The sequence below is a fragment of the Protopterus annectens genome, chromosome 12.part0 (genome assembly GCF_019279795.1).
Source record: "Protopterus annectens isolate FY-2018-M chromosome 12.part0, PAN1.0, whole genome shotgun sequence".
In the NCBI taxonomy this organism is placed as follows: domain Eukaryota; kingdom Metazoa; phylum Chordata; order Ceratodontiformes; family Protopteridae; genus Protopterus; species Protopterus annectens.
The window spans coordinates 432,958,489-432,980,100 of NC_056746.1; the positions used below are offsets into that span (position 1 = coordinate 432,958,489).

General features: G+C 36.9%; 1 protein-coding gene across 1 annotated transcript in view; it reads right to left on the reverse strand.

Annotated features, from left to right (window-relative positions):
• LOC122817333 (interleukin-9 receptor-like) overlaps window positions 1–21,612 on the reverse strand; it is a 422,708-nt gene that overhangs the window by 106,972 nt on the left and 294,124 nt on the right. The window contains exon 7 of the mRNA XM_044090548.1: window positions 14,572–14,743. Coding sequence (XP_043946483.1) covers window positions 14,572–14,743 — 172 coding nt within the window. The remainder of the gene's footprint in view (window positions 1–14,571; window positions 14,744–21,612) is intronic.

The window sequence follows — 21,612 nt, forward strand, 5'->3', positions numbered from 1 at the left end:
CTGGGGAGAAAAGCTCCATAGGTACAATATTAAGTAACAATATATAAGAGTAATACAATAGCATAATGTCAGGAAAAGAATCCTCTGCTGCAGCCGTTCACAAATACCTCAAATCTGCACACTTCACGCAGTCTGACTCGGAATAGCTCAGTCTGCAACCGTAACTGTTCACAAATACCTCTGCAGTATCCACTATCCATGCTCCAATTCAACCAGCAGTCCAGCACAGTTGTTCTGCAGTACCCCAGCCAGCATTCAAAAAACAGTCTCAAGTTCCCGCTCACATAATGTTTCCATTTCCAAACCATATCATTACTTTAGCAGCCATTTAAACGTTCTTCCCGGGCAAAATACGTGAGCCCTTGAGCTCAATTCCGACAGGCTGATGGAGCTGATGTCATTGCGCACATGATGACATCAGCTGGAAAGTGGCGGGGAGGATTTAAAAAAAAAAAGCTCTGAAAAAATTGGAAATGAAGGGGTGCCACTCAGGAATCATGGCACCCCATTTTTGGACCCCAAAACTCGGTATAAACAGAGTAATTCGGAACAGTTGAGAGGTCTGACACTTAGATATTACTGAGCCCTCCCACACATGACTGACAGAGCCAGGAATATTGCCCAGAATATATGGTTGTTCCATGCTGGTACTTTTGTGCAAGTAATAACATTTATGTCACTGAGCCAAACACTGAGTATAATCATAAACAGAAATGGCAAAGTCAGAAATATGTAAATTACCTTGCTGATCCATGTAAGAATTACTCCAAAAGTAGTAAATCATTTTATCTTGCCCAATCATCCCTCGTTAGAATAAGACACAGCAGTGAAAAAGGCAGCAATATTATCCAAAATATCAGGGTGAGCTATGCCAAAAATCAACAATATAATATATTTCATGCAGCCTTTCATCTCACCCAAACATGTTGTGGCAGTCTGACCATGTATGCAGAAGCACTTCCCTGATATACAATGAATTATTTCACCAAGCAACATCTTCATTAGTATGTCCAGGTAGACACATGCACCAAAATGAAACACTCACCCAAATGACCCCTTCAGTAAAATGTAGAGGTATGCATAATCACCAAAATGAAACATTTACCCAAATGACTCTTCAGTAGCATGTCCTAGTATGTGCAATCACCAAAATGAAGCATTCACCCAAGCGATCCCTTCAATAAAATTCTTGATGTATGCACAAGCACCTGAATGAAATATTTCCCCAAACTACCCTTCAGTAACATTCCCCAGCATTACTCAGTAGTATTTAGAGCGTCTTCTCAACCAACAATGATGCCACATAAAAGTTTTAACCAAAAAAAAAATTATGTGCTTCATTGTAAATATATGTATCCCAAAAGGAGTCCCATATCTAGGCACAAATTCCATACTCACAGTGATGCCCAGCAACTGTAGGTAGCACTTACTGCCTAGCAAATAGCATTCTTTTCCAAAACTATCCTGGTTATATGGAAAGTGAAGTTGTTAAATTCTGTAGTGTAAGACCCTATCTGATTTAACCAGTACCCTAATCCTGTCAAGTCAGCTTTGCATCTAACTAAAGGTAGTGGGACACGCACTAGATGTAGCCTGGCTTGTACCATCTACTGGAAGGTAATGGGTACTCACTGGGTAGCGCCTGGATTACACCATCTAATGGAAGGTAATGGGTACTCACTGGGTAGCGCCTGGATTATACCATCTAATGGAAGGTAATGGGTACTCACTGGGTAGCGCCTGGATTACACCACCTAATGGAAGGTAATGGGTACTCACTGGGTAGCGCCTGGATTACACCATCTAATGGAAGGTAATGGGTACTCACTGGGTAGCGCCTGGATTACACCATCTAATGGAAGGTAATGGGTACTCACTGGGTAGCGCCTGGATTACACCACCTAATAGAAGGTAATGGGTACTCACTGGGTACAGACCTGTCAATCAGCACTCCACCTCAGAAAATAAAAATAGGTGCTCCCAACTTCTTTCTTAGGAAACAGAACTGCACCCAAATGCATTTTTTAGTGCATCCGTGAATTAACTATCTGTGTTAGGAAAGCTAACATTTTTTCCAAATTAATTTTTAAGAAAACTAGATAATGAGGTTGTGCAAGTCAGCCTGCATGTGGCATGTTCAATTTACCAATTTAAAATGTGGGAAACAGTATGAATTGAACCCTAGTATTCTTTTTTAGAAGGGATACCTAACCAGATTCACCAGCTTGCACAACACAGCATAAACATAAGAATTATTAGGTACTTTGAAAAGTAAAACAATCACTTACATAATAAGCAAACAGCTTCTAATAAAGCAGGAGTTGAACAAAGACAGCTATGCAAGAAGCTCATACCAGTCTGATAACAGTATGACTGTACACATCCACTGAAGGATAAGTAACTTTAAATTCAAATTAAGGGCAACATGGATGTAGATAAAAATTGCTTTAATACAAAATGGATTACAATGTAGCACGTAAATTTAGCTCCAAAGAGAACATTCATTAGACGAGCAATGCTTCCAAAATGCAGATGTCGAACTTGCTCATTACTCTTTGGATCGGCAGTTTGCCTACTTTAACTCATTACAGCTGAGTGACGCCTCCAGGTGCATATGCAGTTACCTACCTACTATCCTCTTAGGCGTCAAATATTCTCATTCATGCATTAATAATTCCAAAACCATGCCCATATCAAGAGCTATAATATTATTTGCAATATAGTTATTAAGCACAATTGTATTGATAATTGTGTTGATATTTGAGTGTTGTCAGTGAGTATATAAGGGGATCAACTTTTACTTTTATGCACTAGATTTAAAGTTGCCTTGATTATTCCGTGAATCCTTACTTGTGTCATGAATGATGACTTTATACATATCAAATAATAGCACTCAAGGAATAGTAAATGTCCTGCAAAACCTCATTTTTTCAACAAAAAATGTCGGTACTTAAAATGCCTAACTTTGGGCATTTGAAAGGTAGCAACTCCACAAATACACACATCGTAAAACACCATCTTTTACCGTGTAGTTGTTCATTCTCCCATTAAAATAACCCAAAATTAAACATAACTCCCCTAAGGCAGAGCAAGACAGTAAAATGTTTGACTGGAAACAACCTGGAAAAAGACAAACTCTGCCAACAAGGGAAGTGTGATGGGATGTTGGTGCTGAAAATTTATCTAACTACATTACAAACACTCTACAGTAACAAATATGCAATGACGTGCTTAGAAAGGAAAGAAATAAAACACTGGCCATGTCTCCTCCATCACCTTTACTGCTCATACCCACCTGTACTCCCTCTAGCAACTTGCACTGTAAAAGGTGAGCAAAGGACTCTTTACAAAGTGAACATCTGCTTCTGGGGATGCCATGCACTCTCATTATAAACCACATAATCGTGTGGCAACCACTTCCTGGAAATTACTATTTCACTTACAAGACACAGTGCAAATGTCACCAAACATTATGTGATGCTTATTAATTACTAAACGTGTATCTCCCTTTTTTATAGATGTTGAAACAACCTGAACGGTAGTCAGAAAACCTAACTAATAGCACACAGAAGACTCAAAAGGACTACAATATTTGCTGCCAAAAGGGTTTATACGAATACAAAATTGTGCAAAACAAGAAACAATAAGCAAGATCCAAAAGAAGAAAATAAAGATAAAATAAATAGTGAATTCCCACAGCTGCAAGTAGAACAGTCTTAACACATAACTGGGACCAGAGCTAGCACATGTGATGCTCGGCTACCCCTTTAAATAGTTACCCCCATAAAAAAAAAAAAAACACACAAAATCCTTCAAACATAGACTCTGCAAGCGTACACATCTTAATTACTAAACAAGTGTTTTCATAAAAAAAAACAAAACAAATCAGGACTACACAACAAGCAATACATACCGAACTAATCAGCACAAGCCTGGGAAAAACAGTTATCAACTAATATAAAATTACAAATACTACTGTAAATTAATGGCTCGATCTATCTGAATGCTCAATCGCTACCACACACACAAACGCACACACACACACACACACACACACACACACACACACACACACACACACACACACACACACACACACAGTCTCCTCTTCTTTCACACAGACATACAGTTTGCTTTCATGCATGCATTCTCTCACACAAGCAGACAGACATACAACCACACTCACACGCAGCTTCCCCCACCCCGCAAACTGCAGATAAGCAAACAAGCAGCAAAAAAACTCATTTTACTTAGATTGAGCCGTTAATTTACAGTACTCTATCTCCTTACTCACTCGCTGTCATACACACACACACACACACACACACACACACACACACACACACACACACACACACACACACACACACACACACAGTCTCCTCTTCTTTTACACAGGCATACATACATTCTGCTTTCATGCATGCATTCACTTACACAACCACACACACACAGCTGGCCCCACCACACAAACTGCATATAAACAAGCAGCATAAAACCTAACCTGAGCAGACAAGTATGATGCCGGTCTCCGTTGCAGCTGACGGAGTTTCGACGGGACTGCGGCTGTACTCTCCTCAATGCAGCAATCCAAGGGGGACAGGAAAAAATAGAGCTATCCAGTAGCAAAGCAGTGAATTTCTGCAGATGTATGGAAAAAAGGGCAAAGCTGCTGTTGGACCCTCTATTTATTTAAGCAGGACAATGGAAACTTAGAACGGGGGTGGAGGTGTTATGCAAGCAGTGGTTTGCATTGTAGGAATCTGATTGTCCGCCACCGCTTCATTCAGAAAACGCAGATGGAGTCCACTTAGGTGTAATCATAAGAAAGGACAGTAAGTATTCCAAAGTGATTTTGTCATAAAAGTCCAATAGGACTATCAGGTAACACCACTCTAAATCATAAGTTGAGAAGGTAACTGACAACCTTCAGTTACTTTTTCAACTTATTTTTCACCCATAGCCTTTCATTACATCTGTAAACTTACTAGCACTACTGGAAGGCACTCGGGGGTAACAGCTTGCATTTCCAATCGTCTCATAGCGTGCTCGGATGTAAGCACAGAGGTGTTATGAGACGGTAACTCGGGGATAATGAGTTAAGATAGAGGAAAAAAAATATTTGTTGTCACTACATACAATGTTCTAAGTGAACAAGTGAAAAATTTGATTAATTGGTATTGGGATTTTTTACATAGAGATGTAATGTTACAAAGAGTCATAGATAAAAGACTATATATGTCTTATAAAAGAGGACAGAATTTAAAGGATATGATAGTTAGATCTTATTTTGTGCTACTAGAAGAAAATATATACAGGTCCTTAGAGTTTAAAGGAACTAAGACTTGTAACAACTGTAACATATGCAATTATATAGTTCCCTCTTTTAATAAGATTAATAATAAGAAATTTGAAGTTAGTGGTAGTTTTATATGTTTTACAGAAGGTATTATGTATTGCCTGAAGTGCCCCTGCAGCCTTTTCTACATATGACAAAGTAAAAGAAAATTTAAAGTGAGACTGCAGGAGCATATCAGAGATATAAAAAAGAAAAAAATTGAAAGTTCTGTAGCCATGCATTTTATGGAAAAACATGATGGAGATCATACTTTACTACAAGCGACTATTTTAGAGAAAGTTTTTGTAAAAATGGGTGATACAGGACAATTAAAAAATGTGCGGCTATATAAAGAAGCAGTATACATTTTAAAGTATAATCCTTTGTATCCAGGAGGACTTAAGATGGAATTGAATTGGAGATGCTTAATTTGTTTTATTAAGTGAATTTTTGTACTGGATGATTGATTGATTTATGGCTTTTTATAATAAGGGGCTTTTATTCAATTTGTATCACTTCTTGAAGGCATTTTCTGCCGAGGTGCTAAAGTGTAATAAAGATAGTAGAACGGAGCTTTGTGATGTTTTATATTTCCATTCTTGCTGTTTGGTGTTGTATCAAGAGCTCCTTTGATGTCTTTGCCTGTGATTGAGGAGCCATTTCAGAGGATAGCTATGGATATTGTGGGGCCTGTGAGTACCCCAAGTTCCACAGGGAAAAAGTATATCCTAGTGGTAGTAGATATAGCTACAAGATACCCTGAGGCAGTGGCTTTGTCCTCTATTGAGGCAGAAAAGGTGGTAGACGCTTTGTTGCAGATTTTCAGCAGGGTAGGTTTCCCAAAAGAAATACTGACTGTCAGAGGTGCCAATTTCATGTCAGACCTGCTGGCTTGTCTGTGGAAGTACTGTGGGGTGAAGCACCTGAAGACCACCCCCTACCATTCACAGATTAATGGTCTTGTTGAGAGGTTAAACTCTACACTCAAGTCCATGCTACGGGCATTTGCAGACCAGTTCAAGACGGAGTGGAACAAATATTTGCCCCATCTGTTGTTTGCTTACAGAGAGGTTCCCCAGGAATCCATCGGTATTTCACCCTTTGAGTTGTTGCATGGGCATAGGCTGAAGGGACCTCTAGATTTAATTTGTGATGGGTGGGGAGGTGAGTGTGAACCTCACAAGGAGTCTGTTGTGGCATATGTCCTAAACCTCAGGACAAGGCTCAGAGAACTCATGGGTTTGGCCCAGGAGAACCTGGCTGAAGCCCAACAATAGAAAAAAGGTATGGTATGACAGGGATGCTTGAGCTAGAGAGTATTATGTGGGGCCGCAGGTAATGGTTCTCATTCCTGTCAGCCACAACTAGCTGCAAGCAGCTTGGGAGTGACTTTACAAGATGGTAAGAAAGGTAAGTGATGTTAACTACATGGTAGAACTGCTAGGCAGAAGGCAGGGGCACAAATTGTACCATGTTGACATGATGAAACCTTACCATGATAGGGAGACCCTTGTGCTGAGTATTTGCAGTGGGTTGCAGGAGGAATCTGAGGGAGATCTAGTGACTGATCTCCTCAGTAAAGCTCGGACTGACACCTCAGTGGAAGGGGTAGCAATGCCCCAGCAGCTATCTCCTACCCAGGTTTGAGAAATCTAAGCGGTGTTAAAGGAGTTTGGGGGCATATTCACTGGAAAACCAGGGTGCACCCACCTGGTGCAGCACCAGGTGGATACAGGACCCCAAAAAGGCCTATTAGGCAGGCCCTTATAGGGTGCCTGAGCGAGTCAAACAGACTCTGAGGGAGGAGATACAGGAGATGTTGGAACTAGGGGTAAATCAAGAGTCCAACAGTCCCTGGGCTTCCCCAGTGGTGCTGGTGCCAAAGAAGGATGGCAGCACCAGGTTATGTGTGGACTACAGGAAATTAAATAGTCACACAGGGTCAGATGTTTACCCCATGCCTAGGACAGATGAGGCCCTAGAGCAGCTGGGTGGGGTTAAGTATCTTACCACCATTGATCTTACCAAGGGTTACTGGCAGGTGCCTTTGACTCACAGAGCTAGAGAGAGGTCAGCCTTTCTGACTCCTTTTGGCTTGTATGAGTTCACAAAGATGCCCTTTGGGATAAAAAAAAACGCCCCAGTGACTTTCCAGAGGCAGGTAGATCATATCCTAGCAAGAGCAGGAGGGTTTTCCCTTGCTTACCTAGATGATATTGCCATCTACAGCTATTCCTGGTAAGAGCACCTTCAACATGTTAGGGAGGTACTGGGTGGACTTCAGAGGGAAGGGTTGACCATTAAGCCGAGCAAATGTCAGGTGGTGGGTATGATAGAGGTCTCCTACCTGGGACATAGAGTGGGGAGTGATAAGATCAGTCCAGAACCTGCCAAAGTGGAAGCCATTCAGGCATGGCCTGCACCTGTTACCAAAAAGCAGGTGAGGGCATTCTTAGGGACAGCAGGGTACTACAGAAAATTCATCCTCAGTTATAGTACCATAGCTACTCCCCTCACAGACCTGACAAGGTAGAACAGGTTGTGTGGACCAGAGCATGTGATCATGCATTCCAGAAGCTTAAAGAAGCTTTGGGAGGACCTCTGTGTTAGCCAGTCTAGATTACAGCAAGGAATTTGTTGTGCAGGTGGATGCTTCATACCATGGGGTGGGGGCTGTACTTGGCCATATTTCTTCAGAGGGAGAAGAGCACTCGATGGTTTATCTCAGTCATAGGCTCCAACCCAGGGATAAATGCTATGCAGCTGTAGAAAAGGAATGTATAGCCATAGTGTGGGCACTGCAGAAACTTCAGCCTTATCTGTATGGAAGAAAAATCACTGTAGTGACAGATCACAATCCCCTAACATGGTTAAACAGAGCCAGCCAGCAAAATGCCAAGTTGATAAGATGGAGCCTAGGGTTGCAAGCATATGATATGTCAGTGCAGCACCGCAGGAGGATTAGCAATGCCAATGCAGATGGGCTCTCAAGACAGGGACTGGGGTAAGGTGTACTCAGACAAACTGAACCTTCTTAAGCAACGTTTCTCAAGGGTCACTTGAAAAACTAGCTTGAGTTTCCTGGGGGGATATGTGAAGATATGGGAAAGCTGCCAGCCTAGCTAGATAGGATTTTGTAGATAATTCCGTCATTTGTAAATATTAATGTAAGCAACATGCTTGTTCTCTTTGTTAAATTTTGAACTTCAAAAATGTAACCACATTGCACTTTGCTGGAGGAAAGCTGATAAGTCAAGCATTGTATAATTGTTTGATCTCAAAACTTGGAGCCAAGATGTCTGGATGAAGGAATTCTTGCTATTGTTTTGAGACCAGAGTTAATTGCTAGAATTTGCATGTATAATGCCTTTTATTGCTGTAGCTTCCTGACCAGATGCAAGATCAAAAGGGCTGCTAAACTCTGAGTTTCTGTTAGCCTGGGAACCAGAGAAAAAATGATGTAATCTGAAATGAGTCAGTAGTACTGTGTTATCAATTTAAGGACAGAGAGAGAAAGAATCAGAGCATTTTGCATTTGTCTTCAGAACATCCAACATCACCAGCACTGTCTTGTTCTATATGTAAGTTTATTTGAAACTGCATTTGCTCTTAGATATAGCTAGGAAATAGGAAAATTAGACTAGTTGTTTTTCTGTATTGATGTCAGAGTTATTCTATTGTATTATTTTAAGCATTTTCCTGTGATCTCTGAACTCTTGACTAGCACTGTGTAGTAAGAAGTTTTGTCTTGTGTTTTTATTATTTATTCTTAAATATTTTTAAACTTTCAACTGTGGCTATTTTGTGTAGAGATAATTTAAGCTCTAGAGTAAAATTGTGTGTATATAGTAATACTGTACTAAGCCACTCTAATAAGCCTTGCTGTTCAGTTACACTTACCATATTCATAATAATATTGCACAGTAATAATTGGACACACTTTGATATGGGCCTTATTAGTAGCTGATATTAGTGGTTGGTGGCAGATGGTACTACCTTATAGACTGGCAGGAAGGGGCATAGCTGGAGAACCTGTGCCAGTCTTCCCCAGGAGGGTGTTTGTGGTTGTATATAACTCATATCTTAAAGTGTGTGTGTGCGCGCGCATCTGTGTGTGTGTGTGTGTGTGTGTGTGTGTGTGTGTGTGTGTGTGTGTGTGTGTGTGCACGCGTGTGAGCTACTTAGGCAGGGACACTAAGCACTTTTTGGACAGAGAGGGTGCTGGAGCATTTTAGCATGACTACTAGGCTGAGATCTGGACCCTATAGCTGTGCCAGTGGGGAGTCTTATTGGGTATCTGGAGAGAAAGGGAGAAACCAGCCCCAGACTGACTGTGATCTCTGTGTACTCTTAAGGGAAATTGTACTTTACTGTGTGTATACTTGTTATCCTTCCCAATGCAGACACCCCTCACTGGTGTAAGTAGTGAGGATTGAGGCTCCTTGATTGCTGGGCCAGTGCACGGGTGTCGCAACAAGTATTTCATTTAAGACTGATACAGTAGTCAAGTATCTTGGCACTTTGGTTGACAGCTCCTTCTCCTTGATAACTATGAGGCATCAGTAGTCAGAAAATCATTTTATTTAGTGCAATTGATATCTTAAGGTATCTCACCCAGGTCAAAAGATGTTGTCATCCCTCTGTATTCTGCTGTAGTTAGAAGAATTATAGAGGGCAATACCCCTTTTGTATGCATGTATTCAGATACAGCACACATCTAGAAAGGCACCAGAGGCACATAACTAAAAATGTTACTGGTGTAAAGGTTCTTGGCTACCAAGATAGACATGAAGCCCTATTTCTGTACTCAGTCTCTTACAGACTCTTAAGTGGAGATCTCAGTCTTGTATTCTGTAACATTAAGGTCCCAGACTGCCTTGATCTCTTGCATTTTTGCAAGACATATAACTTCACAAATGCTAGAACTAAGAATATGAATCTTCATCAACATGTAAATAAAACAAAGGACAGATTTATTGCCTAACATTTACTCCATCTCTAGAATAAATTGCCTTTACATATTAAACTGAGTGACACCCTCACAACCTTCAAGATGTATCTCGATGATTGGTTGGGCATCTGCAAAGTCATACCTAGCTTTACCTGCTTTACCCTTCCAGACTACGAGGAACATCATGTGGGTGGGTATCGGCAAAGTGCAATTGGCCTCACAACTAACTTACTTGTCTTGTAATTTCCGTGATCCTATGAAGTGTGAGGTTTTTACTAAACAGAGTCTGGCAGACACAAGTGATAAAAGATTCACCTAAAAAGCACCCTAAATGCACTCCTTGAGAGTAATCACTGAAAAATCCTCGTTTTTCCAAGAAGTGAGCATAATGTGGCAATGGCTAATCTGACAAAGAACTTTCTTGCAGTAATGTTGTCATCATTATGTTAGTTAAATGAGGTCTATATTACCAGAATGAAAGGTGAATTATGCGAATGCGTTTTGAGCGACACAAATTCATCGAATCGCATTTAAGCGATTCTATGAATTTGTCATAGGGGAAGGAGATGGTTGGCCACTTCCCAGAGTTGCTCTTTTCTTCCTTATAGTGCGAGCTCGGAGTTGTTATATTTAGTTAGGGGGGTGGGGGGGGCAAAGCCCCCCTCCTATTTATGAAGTTAAATTATTTGTTTTAGGGAACGGCCATGTAAGATTTTTCCCTAGAGAAAAATTTGCTTACGTGGCCATTCGCTCTTTTGCATTTTCGTGCATTATGTGTCGACCTTTTTGTATTCGCACATATGCACTTTCATTGTGATAATATAGACCCAGTTAAATGTACTCCACAGTATAAGTATGTAAGATACTGAAATGTTGATTCCAAAATGAAACTGCTAATTAGGTGATTTCATTTTTTCAGAGTTGTTGTGCAAGTCACTGATATATAAGCCTTATACATTTTTTGAATACCATGTATATAAATCAATTTAGTTTGTTAAGTTCTTGATTACTAAAGTCTGAATCTAATAAAACAATCGTCCTGCCTCACCTTTCTTTACTGGAGCTAGTATCATAAGATACCTTAGTGATCCTTTACTGCATAGATAATTGCAATGTTGTTATCACTTTGCTATTGTTGTGGTTTCTACCCACATGTGATTACACTTAAGAGAATGAAGTAAGTTAATATGCAAATTGATGCAATAGGTTTCCTTCTGTGAGATGTTTAAGGCTGTAACTACATGATTACATATCTAAGGGACATTTATTTCTATCTTACTACTAGACTTCATGAAAGTGCATCATCCAGGCATTTGTAGGTAATCAAAACCAAAAGTACCCAGGGAAAGTCCAAGCCAGCACTGGTATTCACAATCTTTAATCCAGCCACGTAAAACAGAGTACACTCATAAAAGCATACACTGTATTAAATAGCGTTTTTGTCAAAGTTCCTTAGACTTCATCAGATGAACTAAAAGGTCCTTTTAGTTGATCATAGCTAGTCGTGATCTGGTTGCGATGGCTGACATGGAAGATCTGTTTGGTAGTGATGTTGATTCCGATGATGAGCAGAAAGTTCTGTATCTGATGAAGTCTATGGAACTTTGATGAAAATGCTATATAATACAGTGTATGCATTTATGAGTGTACTGTGTTTTACGTGGCTGGATTAAAGTTTGTGAATACCAGTGCTGGCTTGGACTTTCCCTGGGTACTTTTGGTTTTGATTCATAGTTCTGTTTGGTACCTGGTATAACCTTTGATTTTGGATCATTTGTAGGCAATGCCTTTGCATAAGACACAATCTCTGTCCTTCTCACTTTAAAAGTCTGCTGTCTGCTACAGCTGATCTCTTCTATTCTTTTCACCTGTAGACACAAACTTACTGCTTCATCCAAGTCACTCTCTGCAGTTTATTTTATGAATATTGCCTAACTTTCTGTTATTAAAATGTAAACAGAATACACAGTGTCCGTAGTATTGCTTTATGAGCTGGCCAGCTGTAACAGATGTTGTTTTTGGAGAATATGTTGATATCTCCATGTGTGAAAATTTCACCAGTGCTTAAACTTTAAAATATTGTCTTTCCTAACAGTCCTGCAAACCTTGATATTCTGCTTTTTAGCATTACCTAGAAAAAACAGAAAATGTCTTTATATTTAATTTTGAAGGAGAGTCAAGAAATATTTAGTGCGGTGTTACATAATACTCATTTTTTCTATGCCCTTGGTTTTAGATCAAGTGTAGCATCTTAGATAATCTAATTTTATAAACAGAAATCTGAACTATAGACCATCCCCAGCAAAGAGTCTGACTCGAGTACTGTACACATGATGTCTGCTTGCGTTATTATCACATAAGCAGTATTTTGAGGTGATTAGATGCTGGTAATCATTGCCTGTAGAAATGGATCATCACATGGTGAGGGGTTTCATTTAAATTCTCTTGCATTACCTGCATTTTGTTTATTCAGGCACAAGCAAGACTGAAAATTTATTAACTTCCCAGAAAGTAACAGTGGGTCCAGTTGCACAGGTACAAAAACAAGCCACATTGTGAATATATGTCTACACTTAGTATAAGAAGAAATTAATAATAATAATAATAATAATCATAATAATAATAATAATAATAATAGCAGCAGTAATAGTAGAAAAAATTATCTGACTTCTGCTGACTATTGTACAGTTTACTTTCAAAAGGGGGCCAAATCTGAAATGTATTTTAGAGAGGAATAGTAGTCCAAATTTTAGATATACCAGCATGTTCAAATGTGAGGCATGTGCTTATTGTAAGTACATGGATATGAGTAAATCCTTTGTAATCAAGAACAAGAAATTTATAGACAAAAGCAAATTTAATTGTAATTCCAAGGCTGTTGTATACCTTGCAAGATGTCAACTGTACAAAAGTTTCCACGTAGGCAAAACTAAATGTAAATTTAAGGCGTGGATTTACAAACATATTTATAGTATAAATAGAGGGAAACTGATAATGCCTTTGCAAAACAAGTCCTGTCAAACCCAGGTCATACCTTTAAGTTTAGAATAATTGATCAAGTTAGTCATGATGAAAGGGATGGCCCATTAATACTCAAATTAAACAAAGAGGAGTTACTATGGCAAATCAGATTAAATGCCTACAATATTCCAAGATTAAATTATTTGTGCTCCATCCATTGTTTGTTATGACTGAAAAGTCTGAATAGATTAAGTTAACATACGATGTTCTATTTATTCACATTTGTAATTGATATATAAAATTTCAACAAGTACGGAAGACCAGCAGGGGGAGTGTAACTTGTTTTTTGTAATATGTCATATGATTTAAGCAATGTTAATAAGTCAAGTGACTGATCAAAACCAGGTTACACAACAGCGTACTGTAAATCCAAAAATGCAAAATGAAAGCGGCAAGGGTAAATCCAAACCTTTTTAATGTCTTAAAAGTGTAAATCATGTGACTGATGCGAAGGACTTTTAAACCTTTGTGGTTGAAACAATGTTTTAGTCTGAAGAAATTCTTTCAATTGTAACAGACGAAAGTGCTTACAAAATTAAATTGTTGTCTTGGATTAACGGTGCATGTCCTTTTGTTATTTTAATGAAGTTTGGTTCATTTGTCTAGTTAACAGTTGGTCTGACTATTGTAATGACAGAGGCTCACTTGTCTCATTGCTACGCACAGTACTCCTTTTTTGAAATGTATTTCCTGCCTCCAGATTTGGATTTTCATTGATGGATGAAGGTTACATTTCTTGAAGACTCCCTATTGAAATGTTAGCACTTGAAATGCTAAGTGTTGACATGCTGAAAAATAAAAAATAAAGATCAGACATGCAGACATGCAGGAGAAGAGCGAATCTTGAACATCGTTCTTCTCCTTTAAACTTCCCTTGATGTGGGGGGGTCAAGCCGCCCACATCACCCAAACTTATATATACTAGCTCTTAAGCTTACCATACTTTGGAGACAAGGGAATATTCAGAGCATGACAATCTTGGACTTAATATATGTAAGTCTGTTTTTTTGACCATTCAGTCTCCATGTTTCAGGACTTGCTGAAGCAGGTTCCAACATTTCAAATGGTTACTAGTCTTTGAAGACCCTAACAAAACCATTATGCATTGAATGGGATTTATTGAGTGTGAAATTATATGTAACCATATTATAGATGAGAATGGGCCAGTTCACTGGATGGGTGGAAAGGACTGAGAGAAGGATGTCAATATTAAAAAAATGAATGCAGAAAAAATTGAGGTAGTTATCTTTGTTATATTTACCTGAAGAGTTTGTCTTCCATGAGATTTCTGCACTCCACTCACTCCATGAACCATTATAGTCTTCTATTGGTTTATTGCGAACCTTTGCATCATAAACAGCTCCACCTTCAAGTTCAGCTGGGTCAATGTTGATCTGAATGGCAGGATAATGTAGCATTTTTACTTTTGCATTCTACAAAACAGTAAAGTGTCTTAGTTAAATTCATGAATATTATTTTCACATGCTCTGGTTTTTACTAAATCTACTTCAGAGGATAATTAGAATCAGCTCTGCAAAACCAATTTGCCAAGCATTTTAAATGGTCATAATTTGTTTCTGTTGAGTCACAATTTCAACAGTTAAGTAGGAAGGGGCAGTGTCATTAATTTTTATAAAGCAGGACAGAATCCTGGTCAACTTATCAAGCTGCAATGCATGTTCCATATGCACCTTTTCATATTTTTTTTTTACTCCACCCCAGGGTGTTACCCAATGGCTTCTCTTTTTTCACCCAGTTGACCCATTTGTTCTAAGAGAATGGGAGCTGGGCATTCCCAGGCTAGACAAGAGCCTTGTGGCCTATTTATTCCTGCCTGGGAACCTCTATCAAACTTCCTTTCCTTAATGAGAGGCAAGCGGTAGTGAGCAAGTCAGCTTACTACTCATGGGGAGGGGATCTATCCTCTCTTTCTCTGGCAGCACCCCCTTCAGCAGCTCCTCCAAGCCCACAATTTTTATTTCCCAAGGTGAAGTGTTCCTCTGCATGCTACCTTCCCTTCTGCTACTTAGTGTAAATGCAGTATGGTAGTAGAAGCCTGTCTCGCTCTACTGAGTGAACACCTTGGGAGTCGTGCTTGGTGTCACCCCATGTGGTGTGCCATAGCTCCGTCCACTACCCTTTCTCAGGATGGGCAAGCTCCTCCTCCTGGTCAGTAAAGCGCAGTCATAAGTCAGTGTAGCCACAATGCAACTGGGTGGTAACACAGGGGAAGATGTTTAGCATCTAAGGTTTGTGTGTGTGTGTGTGTGTGTGTGTGTGTGTGTGTGTGTGTGTGTGTGTATCTTTCTGTGTGTCTGTGCATGTGTGTCTGTGTAGGTAAGTGTGTGTGTGTGTGTGTGTGTGTGTGTGTGTGTGTGTGTGTGTGTGTGTGTGTGTGTGTGTGTGTGTGTGTGTATGATCTGGATCCTCTTCAGCCATTCTAGTGTCTCATTATTTGTATCTCTCTCTCTCTCTCTCTCTCTCTCTTTCTCTCTCCAGTTACCATAAACACCAAAACTGTCAGAGTGCAGAATATTTTCTTCTTTACTTTTCCAATGATTACAGAAATTTGGATATAGTTTAAAACTTTTACTTCAAGCACAAAGCACAAGCACTAATGGTCATTGTATTAAACAAACTAAAACACTCGCCCTCACAGTGAAAACAGACTTAACATGATCAAAAGTATAAGTCTCTTCCCTTGTAATTCACATTCATTGAAATTAATTGAAATATTCATTGAAATACATAAGGCCAGTGGCAGACTAAAGGTACCCTGGGGACCAGGCTGTTTTCAAATTATGGTCCTGCACACTTTTTTTAAGAGTATGCATTGCTTGAGTTCTTTGATTCACCTGATTATTGTAAATGTTATTTCCAGTTTAATACAGCAACATTTATTAAAGTGTTCTTTAAATTTGTAATTTTTAACATATTTCCACTAAGCAGTGAAACAAAATGCATGAACAAATATTGGCAAAAGTACCCATTTCAGACCTTGCCATGTCATTACAAGCCACCAATAGCTGTGCTCAACAATTATGGCCACTATTGACTGTGTATACATCACATGTCTGATTGCAATAAAAATGGCCACAATAAAATATTCCAATTTGCTTTACAAAAATGCAGACTAATCCTGCAAAGACAGACTAATGACTTTTTAAGTTTATCATATCAACAGCATAAGTCATTTTTATCCACCGATGTCCCTCAAACTCAGCAATTATAGCTACATTGTTGACCACATCCATCTCAGATGTCTGTGTCAAAACATTACTAACAATAATAATAATAATCAATGTCACATATTTCAAAGTTGTTTTACACACAGTATCAGAAGTATTCCATCTTAATTCACAGACATATGCACATTAGTCCTGCAAAACCAGATCAAAAATTACCAGATGATAAACGCATAATGTACTTTCATCCACAGGCAGCCCCCCAACACCACCAGCTGTTATAGCCACTTTGATAAATGTGTACAGGTCAGAGCTTTTGGCCTCTCGGCTAACTGACAAAGTAACTTTTTTAAAATTGAATGCTGAAATTCTTTTTTGATCCATTCTTGTACCACATTAATATATAACAACGACTACATAATGGATGCTGAATATCAGATGATTTTGATCGTCATTCTAAATAATGCAGTCTATAGTAACTGAATATTCTTATCCCTTTTGCAGTTGTTGGAAGCAGTAAAAATGATACTGCAAAAATATGTTGTATAAAATGCAATAAATTATGATTATACAATCTAGGCCTATTGATGAATGAATTATTTAGTGTAATGATCAAAGCAAAACAATTAAAGACAATATAAATATTGTTGCAGCTTTTGTTCAGTAACCCAAAACTCATTACTGTATGTAGTATACTATTTTTTGAGATAGTGGCATGAATTCAGGATACCCACATCTCATTTTTGACCTCCCTACATCCTCTCTGTCATCAAGAATAGTTATCCCATCTGACATCATGTAGTACAGGTCTGACCTATTTGAATGGTTAATAATGTTATACAGTTTTAAACAACTTTTTATTAATTTTAAAACAAAGATTGTACAAAATTATTTAAAGATAAATAGAATAAAACATAACTATTTACAGATGTCCACAACAAAATCAAACAAAGAAAACTAAATCATTAAAATCTATCAAGTAAATCACTTAATTTTGACCAAAACCTAAACTGGTGAGGAATATTGAAAGTTCTCATTTTGGTAGTTGGCAATTCTTTTTTACAGACATTTCTGCTAAATTAATGAAGTCAGTGAAAGAAAGAGTATTTTTTCATTTCCAATTCTTTGTGACTATTTAGAAATGATACAATTATCTGTCCACAAAGCTTGGGCAAAATTTCTAAATTCAACCCAAAAAGGAGTTACTGTTTTACAATCCAATATCATATGAAACCAATCTGCATTAGAGATTTAATTATAACTCCGACAATTAATTTTCCCATAGTTATAAATTAAAGCCGCTTTATGTAGAATTAAAAAAAGCTCTGTGAATAATTCTTTGTGTATATATTTTCCATTAAAGAGAAGAAGTAGATTTTCCCGCAGATTTAAGGATTAAGCATTTATCTGCATCGGAAAAGGCCTTCTCATTAATCTCAGTTGAATAATTCCAAAATAATGAATCTTTGGAACTGAATGCTTCTCTTATTATTTTATGAATTATTGATAAATATGATTTATTCTTATTTGAGATAATATTGATTCTGAAAAAAAAAACTCAAGTATCTTTGGAATATGTTTTGTTTGAAAATCCATTGATATTTTGATTTTATCACTAACATATTTTTACAAGATTGTATAGTCAACCTATTATTATTGTCTAAACATTGTCTTGCAAGAAGAAACTCTGTATTATGTGATATATTTCTGATTAAGAATTGATGCTAAAAGATTAAATTTGCCTCTCTACGGTCTAGCACTTTGTTTATATTAAAAGTTCCCAAACAACTCACAGTATTTGATATAGGAAACAATAAAAACAATAAATGTTTAACTATATAATTATAATTCATGAATATTTTAAAATTTATAAGGATGTAATCAGTGAAGGGAGAGAATAGTATGTTTTCTTTTCATTTAAACATACGTCTTTCAAGATCCAGTAAAATTTATTAATTCCATATTTAGAGAAATTTTCTACAACACAGCTGTTATTATTTATTAATCTTTCATTAATGGATTTCCAAGTGGATTGGGAAGTGGAGCTTATAATACTGATTTGCCATAAGGTTTTAAATTGGATTTCAATTTATTTATATTAGACTACAAAGACATCGACTCTTATTCCACTCTTTTTTCATATGTACCAGTTTTTAATTCTTCCATATAGACAAGTTTTTAAAGAATCCCAGAGAATTACTTCTGAAACTTTTCAATTATTATTAATTTGACTATACTGATCTATTTCTGTTCAACACCATTCCGTAAAGTCTTTTAATTTTACTATATAGGCAGAGATTGTCTGATAGTAAATCAAATTACTTGGCTTTAATGTTAATGTAAATGTAGTAACATTGTGGTCAGATAAAGGACATGAAGTTATCAATGCATTTTCAATTTTAGTAAAAAAACTACTAGAAGTAAAAACTATATCAATGTTTGTCTGGGTGCCAAATCTGTAAAAATAATATATAAAGTTAAGAAAGTTAGTTTATTTAATATCATAGGTATTTCTCAAATCTTGAGAATTAATAAACTAATCTAAGTATTTAGCTACTGAGGATGGCTTAGGAACCTTATCAATAGTTGTGTCTTTACTAGAAAGAATACAGTTAAAATCTCCTGCACTAATCCATTCACTTTTTGCATATAAGGTTATAATATCCAAATATTTCTTAGCAACTCTGGCTCCAGTTGCAGGTATCCTGCAAGAATTCACAAAAGTATAAGATTTTTTGTCAGATTCTACTACTGCTAAACCCAACATGCCATTTTTATCTGAATAGGTATTTAATATTTTAGGCATAGGTAATGAAGCTCTGCAAAGAATAACAGTGCCTTTCCTTTTTGATTTAAAAAGAGAGCTCACAAGAGTTGAATCATCTTTTAACATCAATCTATCTACATCTTAAGATAACAAATATGTTTCTTGTAAGAAAATTATGCGAGCTTTATGCATTTTTAAATATTTGTTTAAGCTATTCCTCTTCAGTGGATTATTAAGTCAATTGGTGTTTAATTTGGTATTTAATGAGAGACAATTATATGTTGACATTCATAAAAATATATAAATACACTGATTTAAGATGATTTAGCTTAAAATATAATAACCAAGTACTAATAATTGTTGTTATGGACAGATACAAAAAATTAAAATCAAAATTTCAAACTTATATAAATCCAAAGCTCCCATCATGGAATAACAAATCCATGATTTGATGATATAATCATACAAAACACATACCAACCAACTCATCCCAATGTCACCAAGCTAAACAGTTGCTACTGCTTCTTAATTTAAAACAATATTAGTAATTATAACTATTTAGAGCACACTCAAATCATGTTAAAAGGAAAATAAATATTAATATTTAAGATCATAGAAATATAAAGTTGGAAATGTTAATAATAAAGAATGATATTATGTATTTCTGAATATATCAAAAATATCCTAGAAATAATGCATTTCAAATTTCTCTATTTGATCAAGACATTTTATATAACCATTTCTTCTAATTAATCCTACTATAGAAAATATTATAAATAGCATAGTATTTAAGCATTTATATGGAGGAAATAAATAAGACTGACAACACTTATAACACATTAACCCGTAGAGAAAATAACACCAATACATATCAAGAGCACATATCATAAAACTTTTAAAACTTATTTACTAACATTTATTTATTTACTGGGAAAGTCAGACTGGGCCAGAAGCCCATTTTTAGCAGAAGCCCGGGGAGAAAAGCTCCACAGAAATACAAACAATATACAATAATTAGATAGTACAATAGTATACATACAGTAAGATGCAGAATACATATCTTCTAGTTAGTCTATACAAAGTAGTATTCAATACAGTTTTCTAGCAGATACAGGTTCAAAAAGAAAAACACAAGCATTTCAGTGATGACCACTGTGAGAAAAAATAAAGTTAGTAGTGTGTACATATTAAATAATAGTTATGACCAATGAAATTTCCTTTATATATATTTATTTTTGAGTAGTAATAAACACTGAGGAGAGGGAGAAAATGTGGTAAGGAGTGGATAGTATGGTGAGAGTTATAGATATCTTGTTAGTCAGGTTTGGTGCAGGAGCAATGCCAGTTCTTGGATAGATTTTCAAACATTAGTTGTTTAAAACTGGTAGATTCAGGTGTGTTTTGGAGGGTGTGGGGTAGAAAGTTCCATAATTTGGCTATTTGATTTGAGAATAGTGCTTTACCTTGAGTATTGTTAGCTTTGTTTACTGTGATAATGTTTCTGTCTGCAGATCTTAGACTTTGTGGGCATGAGTAGGGAACAATAAGTTCCTTGAGGGATGGGCAACTGTCAGGATGGAAGATGATATTGTGTGTGAATTTAAGTTGGTAGAGACAAAAAAGGTTAGGTAGCTCAAGCCAATTTAATTTATGTAGAGCAATACAATGATGAGTTTGGTGTGGAAGGTTTGATGCGAAATGGGCTATTTTGTTGTAGCAAGTTTCCAATTTGGTTAAGTCTGATTTTTTTTAAGTTGGTAATGACGAGGAAAGCATATAGGAGTGTATAGAGGAGGAAGGTTCTGGATATGGCTTGTTTGGTATTGTTAGTGAGGAATGGCTTGCTTCTGTACAGTGAGCCAAGTTTGATGTGAACTTTCTTAATTGTGGTCGCTATGTGTTGGTCAAATCTGAGTTTGTTGTCAATTGTCACTTCAAGGTGGGTGAAAAGGTGAAAGTGATAGAATATGGAAATGCTACAATTTTAAATTACATATTTATGTATATTTTAAGTGCTTATATATGCATAATATATTTACATTGATGTGCATACATATACCTGTATATATGTGTTCGTAAATTATGAGTAGATGCTTGATATGTATACTAACAGTTAAGCGAGTGAATATGTTCTATGTATCTATGCATGACAGTAAATATACAAATGACTGAGTTTTTTTTAAGTGAATGTTTGTTTGTATTATGAATGTATGTATGTTACTATTAATACCTTTAGCACTTGGAATATACATTTAACATCTAACTTCTATACAGGAAGCATTATTTTATAATTATATTTTAAGTATCATGTACTTACAGATTTGCTTATAGTACTTTTCATTGCCATAGT